Below are 16373 nucleotides of genomic sequence, written 5' to 3' on the forward strand. Positions count from 1 at the left end.
TGGTGGAAAGAAGCCATGTCGGTTGTTCAAATATGGAGAAATTGACTAAATATGGAGATTTAAGACATTGGCTGGCCTATAGGAAAGTTTCTTGCCAGATATTACTCCCTGATTCATAAATTTGCTCAAGGCTCAGCCTTTACTCACCTACATTCAAAAAAAAAAATTCTGAGACACAAAATTTGACAAATTAATTGTAACTATCTTATTTTTATAGTCTTCCCACAATTTACCAAATGCTTTCACATCTCATGTTTCTTTTGATCCTCATGATAGTCCTGGAAGGCAGAGATAGCAGGTGGTAGCCTTGGTATCTCCATTCTCCTAAAGAAGATAAAGAATCAAAGGATTTAAATAGCCTCCCCAACTTCACACAGCTAACACATGATCAAGTCAGGACTGGATTCCAGGGTTTCTTACTTCTAGTCAAGTTCTTCCACATAATGCACCGAATAAGGTTATCTGAGAAACATATCCAAACTTAGCATTTGAATGGATAACAGGGTATAGGAGGTAAAAATTCTACTTTAAAATAAGGCTCTCCCCAATGACTAAACAGAAATCAAATGAGAAAATATCTGCTTCTCCTCTGATCTGCTAATTTTAAGTCAATCTGCCCATTCATTTTTTTTTTTTTACCTGTTGGAATGTTCATATCAGTGGACAAAGTAATAAATGAAGCAAGGAGAGGCCAGGCTGGTAAAGGGGAGGGTTGGAGGTAAGGTGTGGAGATACTGGGTTAGGGTGGGGTGGGAGTGAAGAGACTGGGGAGGATGGAGAGCCTATAACACTAAGTCAGTGTTTTCAACCTTTTCATTATTACCTTACTAGGGAGTGATAGACATTTTCCCCCTAATCATTCCTCCATGAAATTTTAATAAATCTTAATATATCTGTTTATGTACAGTATGTATATCAGGGCTTTATACATCAAAAGAGTAAGATTTTTTTTCATTCCCTTTGGGCTGGTACTACTCTTCTTGAGAACACATGAACTAGATGACATCACTATTCAAAGCATTCCCTGAAAAAACAATTGTAAGGAAAACTGACCCAAGTATAGACAAGTGTCTATTCTTGTTCTTCTGTTAAGGGAACAATATGAAGATACGGCTGTAGAAGAAGGACAAATGGGCAATACAAATGTGTAGGTCACTTCCCACTTTAGACTTAATGATCTTTTAGATGTCATATAGAATTAGGGCCCTTGGGTGGCTCAGTTGGTTGAGCATCGATTCTTGGTTTTGGTTCAGGTCACAATCTTGGGGTCATAGGATTGAACCCCACGTGGGACTCTTTGCTCAGCACAGTCTGCTGGAGATTATCTCCCTCTCCCTTTCCTTCTGCTCTTCCCCCTACTCTCCCCCTCCTCTCTAAAATGAATAAATAAAATCTTTAAAAAAATAAAAACACAAAAATCTTAAAGAATCTTTACTGAAATTTTTATATTTGATCAATTTATTCAGGAAAACACTTTTTTTTTATTCAGGAAAACACTTAATTGGGAATTAACAAAGTAATAATTTTCAGATATCTGTGGTTGGTATGTCCTAAAATGTATGGCATATATGACTATATACATGACTGAGAAAAAGATTTTGGTACTTGATATTTGGGAATAAAACTAATTGCCAGAAATACCTTTATATTTGTTTTTCTAAGTTAATATAAAAAGAGAAGATGCACTTGAAAGATTATCTCTGTGCAGCCCATGCATCTTGTTATAGTTCACTTTCAATTTATATTCTACTATCTTATTTTCAGGGGTGACAATAGGTGCGGGATACAGCCTGGCCCAGTTGAGTGATGCCTTACATCTTATTGTTTTGGAGCAACAAAAGGAGAAGACTAAGACTTACAGTGCTCTCCTGAAGCATCTGAGGACACTTGCCGGAGCCCAGATAAGGAATATGGCGGTATGCACCCTAGTATGCACCCTGTTATAGACAGCGATACAGTCTGTTCAGTTTCACAAAACATTCTGAAGAGGAATCCCCAGGCAATGTTGAAAAAATCTCTACAATGTAAGTGTGAGGGTGTGAATGTACCCAAAGTAAGAGTTATCGCACTGCATGTATGTGTGCATCCAAAGTGAGAGATGGCATATTATATCACAAGATTATGGTACTGGAGTCTGAAGATGCCCAAATTTTAAACCCAGCCTGTCACCCATGAGCAGTATGATCCTGGAGAAGCCACTTGACCTCTGTAGGCCACTATTTCTTCATTCTAAGAGTTAAAGTTCAACCAAATGGACTCTCCAGCTCTATCAGCCTATGAAATATGTCTTATCCAAGGTATAGTAAACAAGAGCCTATGTTTTAAAAATACTCTATTATGGCTGTTTCTCTGCACTATGCTCAGTTTCTTTATGTGTGCATCCACATGTCTATTCATGGATGTCCCCCAGTTGTCTAGCTTATTGAGGTACCCTTATTATAAAAGATTTAAGAGTAATTGGTGTGGACCACTGCCCATTCCACACATGATGGAGAGTTCAGTGGGACTTTGAGGGAGGTCATTTCTCCTGATTGCCTCTGCCCCTATTTCTGTCATTCCCAAAATTCACTATATGTTTTTACCTTCTACGTCTTCTGTCTCTTTTTCTGGACCAAGTTATTCCTCTCAACATCACCCCTTGCCCACCATCCTCTCAAAGCTTCCCATTCAAGGCTATGTCTGAAGCAATTTTATTGATAATTTGGAGTACCAAAGAAAAACTCTATTGCACAGCAGTACAGCAAGCATCTTGAATGGGAATGCTACATATCCCAGTTCTTCAGAGTTTACTCAGAGTCTATCTAGTCCCCACTTTCCCCCCATATTATTGGACACTCATACTAGCATCAGCTCTCAAAGAAATTTTCTTCTTCATTACACATGAGAAAGGAACATTTTCTCAGGATAAGTGTGAACCAGAGTCAGGGATAGGAATCTTGCACAATATGTAGCCTTGACTATTTAGCTGCCCTAAAACAATACCATATCATTCTATGAAGCAAAGAAGAGAATTAAAAAATTAGATTAAAACTTACACAAATCACTATACATGTAACTCTTTATTTGTCAAATAACTAGCTTCAAAAAAAAATGCTATCTCTTTTTATTTAGACTTTAGGAGGACATGTGGTGAGCAGACCTAATTTTTCTGACCTAAATCCCATTTTAGCAGCAGGAAATGCTACTATCAATCTGCTATCTAAAGGTAAGAGATAAGCTTTGGGCATTTTATTTTTAAATTATCACTGTCAGTTATATAGCTTCTTTCATAAACCATGAACTAGGTACCCAACTATGTCTAACTTAGACTCACCAAATATATAGGCTATATCTACAGTACCTCAAATGTAAGGATGAAATGGAGATCAATTATCCTGTTCTCAGATGTTCTATATCTTGTAGATCAGATAAGTTGCTGAACCTGACAATTTTTCTTAACTATTTGGCCACATTTGTGTACAGTCCAAATTGTAGTATCGAAGCATTTTTAAAAATGAAATGTATATCTGCAGTTTTAAAGCTTTATAGCACACTTCATTCAAAGTTTTATAAAGATGGAAATTTTTCTTATAGGACTTTTCATTTAAGATTTTAAGATTTTATTTTTAAGTAGTCTCTATACCCAGTGTGGGGCTCAAACTCACAATCCCAAGATCAAGAGTCACATGTTCTACTGACTGAGCCAACCAAGTAGCTCCTAGGACTTTTCATTCTAAACAAAATCAAATTTGAAGAACATATTACTCATTATTTCTCTCTTTATTCAAAAACAGCTTAAACTTTGCCAAAATAAATTATTTAAACTTAGTGAAATAACAATAAATGCATCATAGAGCTATTCATGTAAGATACCCTCTCTTTGATTAAAATCACATTTTTAGGGGCACCTGGGTAGCTCAGTCAGCTGAACGTCCAAGTCTTGATTTCAGCTCAGGTCATGATCTCAGGGTCATGGGATTGAGTCCCACCTTGGTTTCTACGCTGAGTAGGGAGCCAGTTTGGGATTATCTCTCCCTCTCTGCCCCTCCCCTCCCCAGCTCACATACATGCTCACTCTCTCTCAAAAGAAAAAGAAAAAGAAAAAAAAAGAAAAAAAAGAAAAGAAATCACATTTTTAAAATATACAGTGGATCAAATAAGAGAGTATTATAAACTCTTTAAGAAAAAAAAAACTCTATTGGGCAGGCCAGGTGGCTCAGCGGTTTAGCTCCGCCTTCAGCCCAGGGTGTGATCCTGAAGGCCCAGGATGGAGTCTTGCATGGGGCTCCCTGCATGGAGCCTGCTTCTCCCTCTGCCTGTGTCTCTGCCTCTCTCTCTCTCTCTCTCCTCTCTGTGTATTCTCATGAATAAATAAATAAAATATTTTTTAAAAAAAAAGAAAAAAAAAACCTATATATCAGGCATTTCACCTCTGCCACTTGTCCCACCTCTAGCACTTTGAACAGATCATTTAACCTCTATGGACCTCCGGACCTTAGTTTTCTCATTTGTGAAACACATTGTATTAGGTTGTTTCCAAAAACATTTAAAGTTCCTCAAGGCCAAAACTGGGGAATCGTGTATAATGAATGCTAAGAACCAGAAAAGACTTTTTTTTTTAAGATTTTATTTATTTATTTGAGAGAGAGAGAGAGAGAGAGAGAGAGCAGGCACGAGTGTGGTTAGTTGCACAGGGAGATGAAGAAGCCGACTGGGCAGGAAGCCTCATGTGGGGCTCGACCCCGGGTCCCCAAGATCATGACCTGAGCCGAAAGCAGGCATTTAACCAACAAGCCACCCAGGCACTACCAGAAAAGACTTTTCAGACTTGCCTAAGATGACCCAGCCTAGAAGCTGCAACTAGGAACCACATCTTTTGGCTTCTAGCTTGCAGTCTCTTTCCACCAGATGCATCACATCTTTCCCTTGCTGCATATTCTCCAGTTTAATAAATTCATTCTAATCAGGTCATTTCCTTTAACAGAAGGAAAACGGCAGATTCCTTTGAACAGCCATTTCCTTGAGAGATCCCCTGAAGCCAGCCTTAAATCGGAAGAGATTGTATTATCTGTTTATATTCCCTACTCTACTCAGGTAAAGGCTCCCTGACTCACTGCGCACCGGCAGGGAGCCCAGCTTGCCCTGAAGGTAGACTTTGGGTATGCTCACAGGAAGGGGCAAATTCTCATAGGACCATTTGATTTGCTTTTATATCAGAGCAACATTGTGACTTTCATGGACTCTAGGCACTTTTACCTTTGTGGATCCCTTTCTCCATAAAAAATAAAATAAAATTTTAAAAAATATGACTTTTTCAGTATAAAAAGTCAAGTCTCACTCAGTGTTATATATTCATTATTATTGTATTCATTTTTTTCTTTTGTTTTTAAAAGAAATTAAAAGGAAAACATTTATTGATATTCTAATAGTGTTGTAGAGTGATAGATGGTGGCTACACTGGGTGAGCAAAGCATAAGGTATAGAGATGTTGAACCATTATGTCTTACACCTGAAACTAATGTAACATTGTGTGTTAACTATGTTAACACATTTCAGTTAACTATACTGAAATTTTTTTTAGTTTTTAAAGAAAAAGTAACATTTCTGTGGGCCCTATCTCACTGCAAACAGAGAGCCCTTTGTGTGAGTTGAATTTTTTACTTCAGATAAATATTCATCTTAGCCAAGATTGTGAAAATTATAATCAGTTTCATCTATAGCGAGTTTCTAGTAAACTGAAAGTTCATTATCATAAAGATACTTCCAAATCAACCAACATTTATTAGCCACTTTAAATAAAATTATTTGTTTATTAACTATCTACCACTCTACATGCCAAGCACAATGCTAAATCCAGGAAACACTACACTTATTTCATAAGACACGGGGTCTTGTACTCAAAGGTCTCTAAATCTAAGAGGAAGGGCTTGAAATAGGAAATTGCTGACCATCTCAGACAGGGAATGTGTGCACAAAGAGACAGGGTAGTTCCAGTGACAGGGAGAGTCCTCCCTGGGTGTTGCTCAAAAGGGAGGGAAGCCATCTGGAAGAGAGGAAAGATCAGTAGAGAGAAGTGGGTGCTCATTCCAGGTGGGAGAACAACTTGGGAATAGAGGCTTGGTGGAGTGGCAGGGTGGCTGGAGCAACACCATGAGATGTGGCTGGGAGGGAGGCTAGGGCTCCATCACCAAGCAGCTCTATTGTTCCATCAAGGAATTTATCCATGTCCTAGCAGATAGCCATCTTTGAGGGCCTTTATTAGAGCAAATAAAATCTTAATGAAAAGTGGTATTTTAGGAATACCAATCTTATAAGAAAAATTGAGAAAAAGCTGATTAGAAGATAACCTGAAGGCTGAATGGCCAGTTGAGAGGCTAATGCAGTAATGCAGTAATTCAGGTGGGTGAGCACGAGGGTGGTGGCAGCTGGAATAGGGAGGGAAGTCCCCACCCATCAGTATAGTGGAATAAATATGATCAAATGTGTCTCAAGCATCTCTTTATCACTTTTGCTTTCTAAATAAAATATATTTTATCTTTGACAGGGTCCATGGTGGCACCCCTACCAAGATGGGGCCACACAAAGAAGCTTTCCTACTTTGTGGCTCTAATATTTCACACTAGTAATGAGATTAAGCCTAGAATGAGAGATTGAAATCTGGGAGGCACTTTTTTAAAAAATATTTTATTTATTTATTCATGAGAGACACAGGCAGAGGGAGAAGCAGGCTCCCCGCAGAGAGCCCAATGCGGGTCTTGATCCCAGGACCCCAGGATCACGACCTGAGCCAAAGGCAGACACTCAACCACTGAGCCACCCAGGTGACCATGGAAAACACTTTAAAGACCACGTGATCCAGTGGTTTCCGAGCTTTTTTCTTTTCTTTTCTTTTCTTTTTTTTTTTTTTTAAGAGTAAAACTCTACACACACCTGAATTTTACAGAGAATGCCAAACTGAAACAGTTAAAAGTGGAGGTATGGTAGTTCATCAGAAGAGACAGCACACCTCCTGATTTTCCCTTACTGCTCTCAGCAGCCCCAAAGGCACCATCTGATCATATGCAAATTCTCATTTTAAAGAAAATTAAGACCCAAACAGTTTAAATCATTTCCCTGAGGCCACACGTGGTAACTCGGAGTTGAAAGTAGATGAGCATAGACTCTGGAGCCCCACTGCCTAGATTTCAACTTCAATTCTACCACTTACTGTAGGACCTTGTAGAAGTTATGTAACCTCTCCGTTTCCTCATCAGTAAATTAGAAATGAGTACAGTTGCTCCGAGGATCAAATATTAATACCTGTAAGGCCCCATGGGCCAGTACTCACGTACAGCCAACATGGTAGTCAACAGCATCATTTACAGGATCCTCTTCATTATAACTAATCATCAGCATTGTTGTCATATGGCAGAGAGTGGAGAAGAACACTAAATATTCTGGGTGTTTCTCTATTTCCAGTGGCACTTTGTGTCAGGACTCCGGCTGGCCCAACGTCAGGAGAATGCCTTTGCCATTGTCAATGCTGGCATGAGTGTAAAGTTTGAAGATGGTACAGACACAATCAAGAACCTTCAAATGTTCTACGGAAGTGTTGGCTCCACCGTTGTCTCTGCAAGCCAAACGTGCCAGCAGCTCATTGGAAGGTATGTGACAGCACATCTGGATATGAAACACAGGACATTGTATTTTAATATTTTAATGAAAATAGCACTTGGAGAATTTTTCTCTGATTACATACATATTACATAATCATATAGGAAATTTAAACGCTGTGGAAGAGTATAAAGAAAATAAAAGTCACTCAAAAGCCAACCTTCTTCAGGTGCATGGGTGGCTCAGTGGTTGAGCATCTGCCTTTGGCTCAGGACATGATCCCGGGGTCCTGGGATCGAGTCCCACATCAGGCTCCCTGTAAGGAGCCTGCTTCTCCCTCTGCCTATGTCTATGCCTCTCTCTGTGTCTTTTCATGAATAAATAAATAAAATCTTTAAAAAAAAAAAAAGTAGGAACAAAAGCCAATCTTCTTCAATTCTTCTTCAATTCTTTTATTATAGTTTCTATAATAAGATGAATGTACAAATTAATCTAAGTAGATATTATCTTCAAATTTTCTTTTTATTAACCTGCAACATAAGTAAATGTTTCTAATACTGGGCCATAAGACATCTGAAAATGTCCTCCCTCCACCACAGAAAGAAGATGAAATATTCAAAAGGTTAAATGGTCTTCATCCTATCACTCTCATTGTTTCTAATGTTTGGAAATTAAGTTTTAAAAATTCTTCCAACTAGTGCTTTCATAATAATTTTTTATCTACCATAATATTCATTGTCAACAGGGCAGCACAACTAAATGTGACTTTTTTTTCTCAGATACTAAAATGTGTTGATGCTTTCAAAGCATTTATGTATAAACTTTCCTTTGTGACAGTGTTACAACTATCATCAATAATTGGGTCATTTTCCGGTCATTACCTGCGCATGTGCGTGCCAGGCTTGGCCTGTTTGCTGCAGATACAGCAGGGAACAAGACAGAGATTCCTTGGGAAGCTCTGATTTTAGTACTTTGTTACCCAAGCTCTTTGAGGGGAGTCAACATTCCCAGGCCTTGAAGTTACATATAATAATAAAGGAGGACAGTAAGGAAAATTTAGAAGCCACTGCAGCAGATTCTAAAGAAAGCTAGTGACATGTGTGAGGGTATTTTGTCCAGACTCCAAAGATGAACGCAGATTTCCTCCATCTTCCCTTGCTCTGTCAGTTTAGCCAGTCTTCAGCTCTTCTGTGACCTGTTTACATTCTTCTCTACAAGGCAATGGGATGACCAAATGCTGAGCGATGCCTGCCGATTGGTCCTGGATGAGATTGACATTCCGCCAACCGCTGGGGGCGGAGTGGTAGAGTATAGGCGAACCCTCATCATCAGCTTACTCTTCAAATTCTACCTCAAAGTGAGGCGAGGACTGAATAAAATGGTAAATGACTTCTCCGGTCTCTGAGCCTTGACATTCTGAGCGTGAGTCTGTACGTGAAGGACTCCCCCTTCCCTTCCCTACTGCATCAAGGTTATCAGATGATGAGGGCAGAGGGGATGGAGCCCACAGAGTGCAGCCTCCCAGCCGCCTTTGTCCTTCTTCTTCTCTCTCCCCTCTCCTTCTCTCCTGGGCTGAGAAGGGGACAATCTTGCTATTACATTTGCCCTATATGTTGTGTGACAATACTAATATACAATATCTAGTTGATCTTCAGTAGTGAAAAGCTTTCAGTAAGTAAATTATAGCATCTTTTCCTATTATAAGGAAAATACCTTGTTAAAACAATACCTTCTTTAACATTCAGAAAATGTGGATAAGCCAAAAAGGAAAAGAAAATCGTTTGTAATTCCACCACCCGTAGATAACCATTACTAATATTTTAGAGTGTATCCTTCTAAACTCTTCTTTATGGATGTGTGCATATATGTGTCACACGTATACATCTATAGAACTGTTTAGTATAGCTTGCTTATTTCACTTAGTAACAAACAGCATTCAGTGTCATCAAATACTCTTCACGACATAATCACATAATGGTTGCATGATGTGTCTATGGATAGATGAACCATTATTTGATCTGTTCTTTACTTTTGGATATTTTGATGGCTTCTGTTTTTTTAATTATTTTTTTCTTACCTAGCGTAGTTTAAAATGACCTTCACCGCAGTATTTCTCAGAGTGTGGTCCATGACTGTGATAATAATAAATCCCCTTAATAAGTCATGAACTGACCCAAAAATGGCAGATAAATGACTATACACACATTTCTTTTATGGCTGAAAGCTTTATTCTATTAATTCAGCCAGTCCTTTTTACCATTTTTGTTAACATTATTTATTATTAGCTTTATCATAATATTCTAATATAAATTATTGCATACTCTTATTTATTACATAATATGTTCAGTATATATGTATATGATCAGCATATATCTAATATGTTATTACATATAATGTATTAGGTATGTTTTTGTTATTTTTTTATATATTATCATATGTTCTCTTACATATTACATATTCTATCTTTGTAGAAAATGCAAAAACAGAGAAACAAAAAGTTTTAAAAATCAACTATAAGCCAATAATCCTACCATAAAGACTGTTAACATTTGCAATAAATACATATATAGTTCTCTCTTCTTTTTTTTACAGGAAAAAGGGTTCATACTGTACATAAATTTTTGTAATCCCTTTTTTCACTTAATTATAATTCACGACAGTCAGTTCCCTCTTATTGGATATTTGGGTAATTCTAGTTTCTTTACTATGACAAATGATCCATAGCTGAACATCCTTGTGGATTAATCTTCATCCGCTCCCTCAGCTGCTTCTTTGAGATATATGCCCAGAAGATTGGCCCAGACTTGAAAGCACAGCCACCATTTGGAAGCGCACATATTTCCATCCATTTGGGGGGAGAGCTGGTCATAAAGGAAGTCTCCACTTCCTGGAAATAGCATACACTTTCCTGTGTGCATAAGTAGATATAGCCATGCTGCTGCTAGCCTAGGGAGCTGGACGCTCCGGACTCTCTCTCAGCAGATCTGGTGACTAATATCTGGGAGAATAAATTGGATAACCTATTTTTCCAAGCTAGTGACTCAGATTGTAAAGTTAAATGTGAAATAATCTTATTTTCAGGATCCCCAGAAGTTTCCTGATATCCCAGAAAAGTTCATGAGTGCTCTAGAAGATTTCCCCATAAAAACACCCCAAGGAACTCAGCTGTTCCAGGTCAGTGGACAGAGTTTTTTATTTTCTAATCTGTCTATGCATTCAGATGCAAGCATTATGCATATATCTCCCTCTTTTCAATAGCTGTATTTTTTATTATTTGTACAGGTAATGTCTACCAAAGCCAGCCAACATTACTTATTGTCACTCACACACGATTTGCTTGGTTTAGCTTCTACGGTTTTACTCAAGGCTTCACAAGGAATTAGATTATTAATGTCCCTCCTCCACTATTTCAGTTTTGTTATTTAAAATATTCTCCTTTTCGTGGTAAATGCTTGTCCTTTCTTCAAAACCGGACTCTACATTCACTGCTTCTAGGAAGCCTTCCCTGCTTTAATACAGTCACCCTAAATCTCCCAGGAACTTGTGTATTTTCTTTGCACCATAATAGTTATATAAACTGTTCTTCATTGCTATAGGAAGTTGATCTTGTCATTTTAATGTGTGTTTGTGTCTATTCTGATACAACTTATACAATCTTTAAGAATGAGAACAATGCCTTCCTTTTGGGGAGGTGAGGGAGTAGATTATAATCAGAATATATCTTTTCCCATGATATTCAATAGACATTTATTAACGTTGACTCACAGATATGCATACCAATTGCCTACAATTTTTCTTGACTTATAAAACATATACATCAGGCCAAATGAGAATGTCTGGAAGTAAAATAATTTACTTTATTCATTGACAGTGTGTGGATCCCTACCAACCCCCACAAGACCCCATCGGCCACCCAGTCATGCACCAGTCAGCCATCAAACATGCCACAGGGGAAGCTGTATTTAGTGATGACATGCCCCCAATTGCCCGAGAACTCTTCCTGGCTGTAGTCACCAGCACCAAAGCTCATGCAAAGATCATGTAAGGAAATAAAAGATGTTTCCATGTATTACTGGAATGCATTCACAATTTCACATTAAAATTGAGAACTAGGGATCCCTGGGTGGTGCAGTGGTTTGGCGCCTGCCTTTGGCCCAGGGCGCGATCCTGGAGACCCGGGATCGAGTCCCACGTCAGGCTCCCGGTGCATGGAGCCTGCTTCTCCCTCTGCCTGTGTCTCTGCCTCTCTCGCTCTCTCTGTATGACTATCGTAAATAAATAAAAAATAAATAAATAAAATAAAATAAAATTGAGAACTAAATAAATAAATAAATAAATAAATAAATGAAATTGAGAACTTATATATTTAAGTCAACTAAGAATATTCATTTCCTCTTCTGGATGAAAATCAGTCCTTTTTTAAGCATATTTTTGAAAGCATCTAATGCCAAGAGCCCAAACACCTGCTAAATAAACGTTGGCACTTTTCAACATAGAGTTCTGTCCCATGATTTAGTTATGAGGTCTATTGTAATTTTTCCCTGTGTATGAGGAATCATTTATATTGTACTCTGAACTCACTCCTGCGACTTGACTTTGATGTGCATTTTCAAATTTTCTCTCCTAGATCCTTTGATGCATCAGAAGCCCTGGCCCTTCCAGGTGTTGTTGATGTGATAACAGCAGAGGATGTGCCAGGAAGTAATAACCATCGTGGAGAGATTCTCTATGCGCAGAATGAGGTGTGTGATTTATATGGGGCCTATTATTATTCAAATGCTCCACTGGAGACACCAAAATGACTATTGGTTTTGACTCTAACATCCATGGATTCATGTTCACATCACAAAAACTTACAGGGAACCAGGGACTCCACATCAGTGATTCTCAAATTCTCTCTTGAATTGTGGACCCTTTTGAGATTCTCATCATAAGTCCTAAAGCCCTCTCTCAAAGAAGGCTTCTAAAATAATTGTGAAAACTGTAGAAGCAATATAGAGCCTAGGACATTAAAAGAACCAACAGAATTTCAGGATGACTGGATTAAAGTGTGTGTTATGGGAATGATGAGGAAGGTACCTGAAAACAATCAGAAGCCAGGTAATTAAGTTCTATACCCAGTTTTTGTACCCTATAAATCCCACTCAAGCCAATGTTTTAAATTATTCTCATAGATAGAAACTAATCTTTCTTTTGGTCCAGAGACCCAAATGGGTAAATGTAAGAATGTGGGGACAGTTATTTCTTTTTAATGATTCTGTGTCTTAGCTAATCTCCACGTGTGGCTTTTCTGCAGGTGATTTGCGTGGGTCAGATTATCTGCACTGTGGCTGCTGACACTTATGCTCATGCACGAGAGGCGGCTAAAAAAGTGAAGATCACTTATGAAGACATAGAACCAAGGATTATCACAATAGAGGTAGTCAGTCCACTTTGTGTCTTCTAGAATGACTAGGGCAATATACTTCTGGCATAAGTCAACTGATAAAGGCACAAAATAGTATACTTTGGGCTCCATCTATACTTTGTTCAGTGTTATCTATAGATTCCCAGGGAAGGCTCCAGCAACCTGCATCTCAAGGCATAATACTGAGAATTTGCCTACCTGGATTTCCCTTTCCTTCCTGTGACCACTTCTCCTCCCATTGCTTTTTGCCAAGCCATGTCCTCAGAATACAGATAAGTAACACCAGAGGAATGTCCTTATGACCCATGTAAAACTAGTCAGTGGGAAAATCCACAGCACTGTGAAACTAAAAACAGTTGTGACGTTCACTGATTTATTAACATAACTCCCACTTCCTATAAGCTCTGGAAACAGAAAACCTGGATTTGTATTCTGACTCCATCTTTTAAAGGCCTCTTAATAGCAATGAAAGTTTTAGCAAGTTACTTAAATTCCACTTACTTTCTCAACTGTAAAATAGGAACTATAACATCACCTACAGAAAAGGTCATTGTGAGTTTAGATGAGAAACCCCAAGTGAAATGCTTACGGCAGCACCTGGGGAGATGTAAAATGCATGCAGTAAAAATTTGCTATTATTTTTGTTTTAGTTGTTGTTATTAATGAAGGCAAGAATGTGTTGCTTGGTGCTTTGTAGCCCCAGTGTTAGCAAAGTGCTAAGCCTGTGGTCTGTCCTAATAAATGTGTGTAGTGGAGGGAGAGATGAATAGGTGGGTACATGAGCACTATGAAACCCAGCCACGTAGGATGTAGTCTTCGATATCCTCTGATTCTCCTCTGTTCTTCCCAAGATTTGCCAAGTTCAAGTCTTTCCCAGTTATCTTTTAAATGCCTCTAAGTCTGCCCCCTTCTTTCCATTCTCAATTTCAGTCCCATTCCACCCTTTAGCCCAGATCTCACCATTTATTGTCAGATTTACTAGAGTAACCACTTGAAGAGGTTCTTGTACTCCATTTCAATCTGTTAACTTTTCTAAGCCTCAGTGTTCATCAGGTCACTTTTCTTATACAATCATGTCCTCCTCAATAAGGTTTGTAGCATAGAATTCATGATCTTTCATAGTCCAAACTCAGTTCACCTTTGAAGTTCATCCAGCTGCTTTTTGATAGAAAACCTGCTCCCCAGCCATCCTAGCCTTGTTCTCTTTTTGGCCTGTCAGCTTGCTTTCAACCTCAAACTATTGCTTTCTGAGGTATGCTTGACTTCAAAAGATTTTCCCTCTCTTCTCTAACTGTCCTAATTCCGCACAATTCAGCACCTAATTTAGGTCACCTACACAAGGCCATTTCTGAGCATCTCCAGTTCCATCAGCCTTCTTCTTGGTAAAGGAAGTATAGAATATTCTCTTATCTGCCCCCACCCCCCACACCACAAAGTTGGCACCTTAATACCCAACTGCGTCAGGTCATCACTCAGCATTCTAGAGGATGGGACCTTGTTTCATATAAGCTTGTCTCTCCCTCAGCTTCCTCAGAGCCCTGAACAAAACTGAGTTACCCATGCCTGTTGTCCGATTGTCTGTTGTGGTGTGTGAATATCTGATAGAGCAGGTGCATATCAGTTTGATGGAGGATGAATGGCTTATTAGGATGTGAAAAAAAATCTAAATATTGTTTTGGTTTATTTGTTTTCCCCCTGCAGCAAGCCCTAGAGCACAATTCATTTTTTACCACTGAAAAAAAAATCGAGCAAGGAAATGTAGAGCAAGCCTTTAAATATGTTGATCAAATCATTGAAGGTAAGTGGTCTTGGGCCAGAAAAATAACTCCTCTAAAGTTGACTCTAACTTCTATCATCTGGTTTGAGAAATAGTGAAGCTCCAACGCAGAGCTCTCAACCCCATGTGATTTTTAAATCAAAATTTAAAATGCATAAATAATAAGTTTGCAGTTTGATGAAATTTTACATATACATATAAATCTATGTAAACATTACCCACATCAAGATACAGAACACTTTCCAAGCTCCTGGGTGGCTCAGTTGGTAGAGCATTCAATTCTTGGTCTGGTGGTTTTAAGTTTAAGCCCCACACTGGGTGTAGAGATTAAAAATTTTTAATTTTAAGATTTGAAAATAAAATCTTTAAAAATATATATAGAACACTTCCAACACCCCAGAAAGCTTCCTCTGGCCCCCTCTCAATCAGTAGCCCTCCCAAAAGTCTTTATCACTACAGAAGATTTTACGTCTTTTGAACTTCATACAAATGAAATCTTACAGTATAACTTTCTTTGTGTCTACTTCTTTTATTCCACAGTCTGTGTGGAAGATTCATCCACATTGTGCATAGATCAGTACTTCTTTTTCATCGTTTAGGAGTATTCCATTGTATTCCACAATTTATCCATTCTACTATTGATGGACTATTTAGCTATTTTCAACTTGGCGATATTATGAATAAAGTTTCTATAATATCATACATATCTTTTGGTGAACATAAGCACTCATTTCCAATGAAATATACACAGAAGTAGCATTGCTAAATAACAGTGTTTTTACGTATTTACTTTTAGAAGTTAATGCCAAACATTAAAAAAACAAGTTGTGTTCCAGGTATATTCCCATTAGCAATTATGAGAGTTCCATTATTCGGTTATTGTCAGTCTTCTTAATTTTATCTAATCTGGTGGAGTAGTGTCTTATCATGGCCTCCATTGAATTTCTTTGATGACTAATGATATTGAACCCTTTTCAGATGTGTATTGGCCATTTTGAGATCCTCTTTTGTGAGATATATGTTCAAGTTTTTTGCCTGTTTTTTAAACTAATTAAAAGTAATAATTATAACTGATATTATAGTTACATTATATAGCTATAATTAATTTTAATATAATTAATAATATAATAATTACTTGATTTACTTACAAATCTATAGAAGGTTTCTTTGTTTTTGGTGTAAGTTCTTTGCTAGTTATAAGTATTGCACATATCTTCTTCCAGCCTGTGGATTGTGTGCTCACTGTCCTCATTACTCTTGTTCATGAACAAAAGTTCTTGATTTTAATAAAGAACAATTTGTTAGTCTTTTCTTTATGGTGCCCAGTGTTCTTGAGCCCATGAAGAAATTCTTGCCTATCCAAAGGTCATGAAAATATTTTTCTATGTTTACTCCTAGAAGCTGATAACATTTTTTAGCCTTGACATTGAAGCCTATGATCCATCTCAAGTTAATTTTTCTGTCTGGCATGACACAGGGTCAAAGTTCAGTTTTTTTCAAATGGATATCCAGTTTACCTGGCACCATCTGTTAAAAACCTATCTATTCCTTTCTTGAATTGCAGTGCAGCTTTTATGGCTTTCCAGGTGTCTACATATGTGTTGTTCTATTTCTGAA

The 16373-nt window shown here is 37.9% G+C and overlaps 1 protein-coding gene across 4 annotated transcripts in view; it reads left to right on the forward strand.

Moving 5' to 3' along the window:
- Positions 1-16373, forward strand: part of LOC129522777 (aldehyde oxidase 4-like) — a 63434-nt gene that overhangs the window by 22668 nt on the left and 24393 nt on the right. For 2 of the 4 annotated variants that reach the window (XM_055345166.1, XM_055345169.1), the window contains 10 exons: positions 1765-1916; positions 3112-3205; positions 4964-5073; positions 7438-7622; positions 8791-8953; positions 10654-10746; positions 11444-11613; positions 12200-12314; positions 12869-12991; positions 14681-14777. In XM_055345166.1, the coding sequence (XP_055201141.1) occupies positions 1765-1916; positions 3112-3205; positions 4964-5073; positions 7438-7622; positions 8791-8953; positions 10654-10746; positions 11444-11613; positions 12200-12314; positions 12869-12991; positions 14681-14777 (1302 nt within the window). The remainder of the gene's footprint in view (positions 1-1764; positions 1917-3111; positions 3206-4963; positions 5074-7437; positions 7623-8790; positions 8954-10653; positions 10747-11443; positions 11614-12199; positions 12315-12868; positions 12992-14680; positions 14778-16373) is intronic. The other 2 variants (XM_055345167.1, XM_055345168.1) reach the window with 2 other exon arrangements.

The sequence above is a fragment of the Nyctereutes procyonoides genome, unplaced genomic scaffold, assembly GCF_905146905.1.
Source record: "Nyctereutes procyonoides isolate TBG_1078 unplaced genomic scaffold, NYPRO_anot_genome, whole genome shotgun sequence".
NCBI classification, from domain to species: domain Eukaryota; kingdom Metazoa; phylum Chordata; class Mammalia; order Carnivora; family Canidae; genus Nyctereutes; species Nyctereutes procyonoides.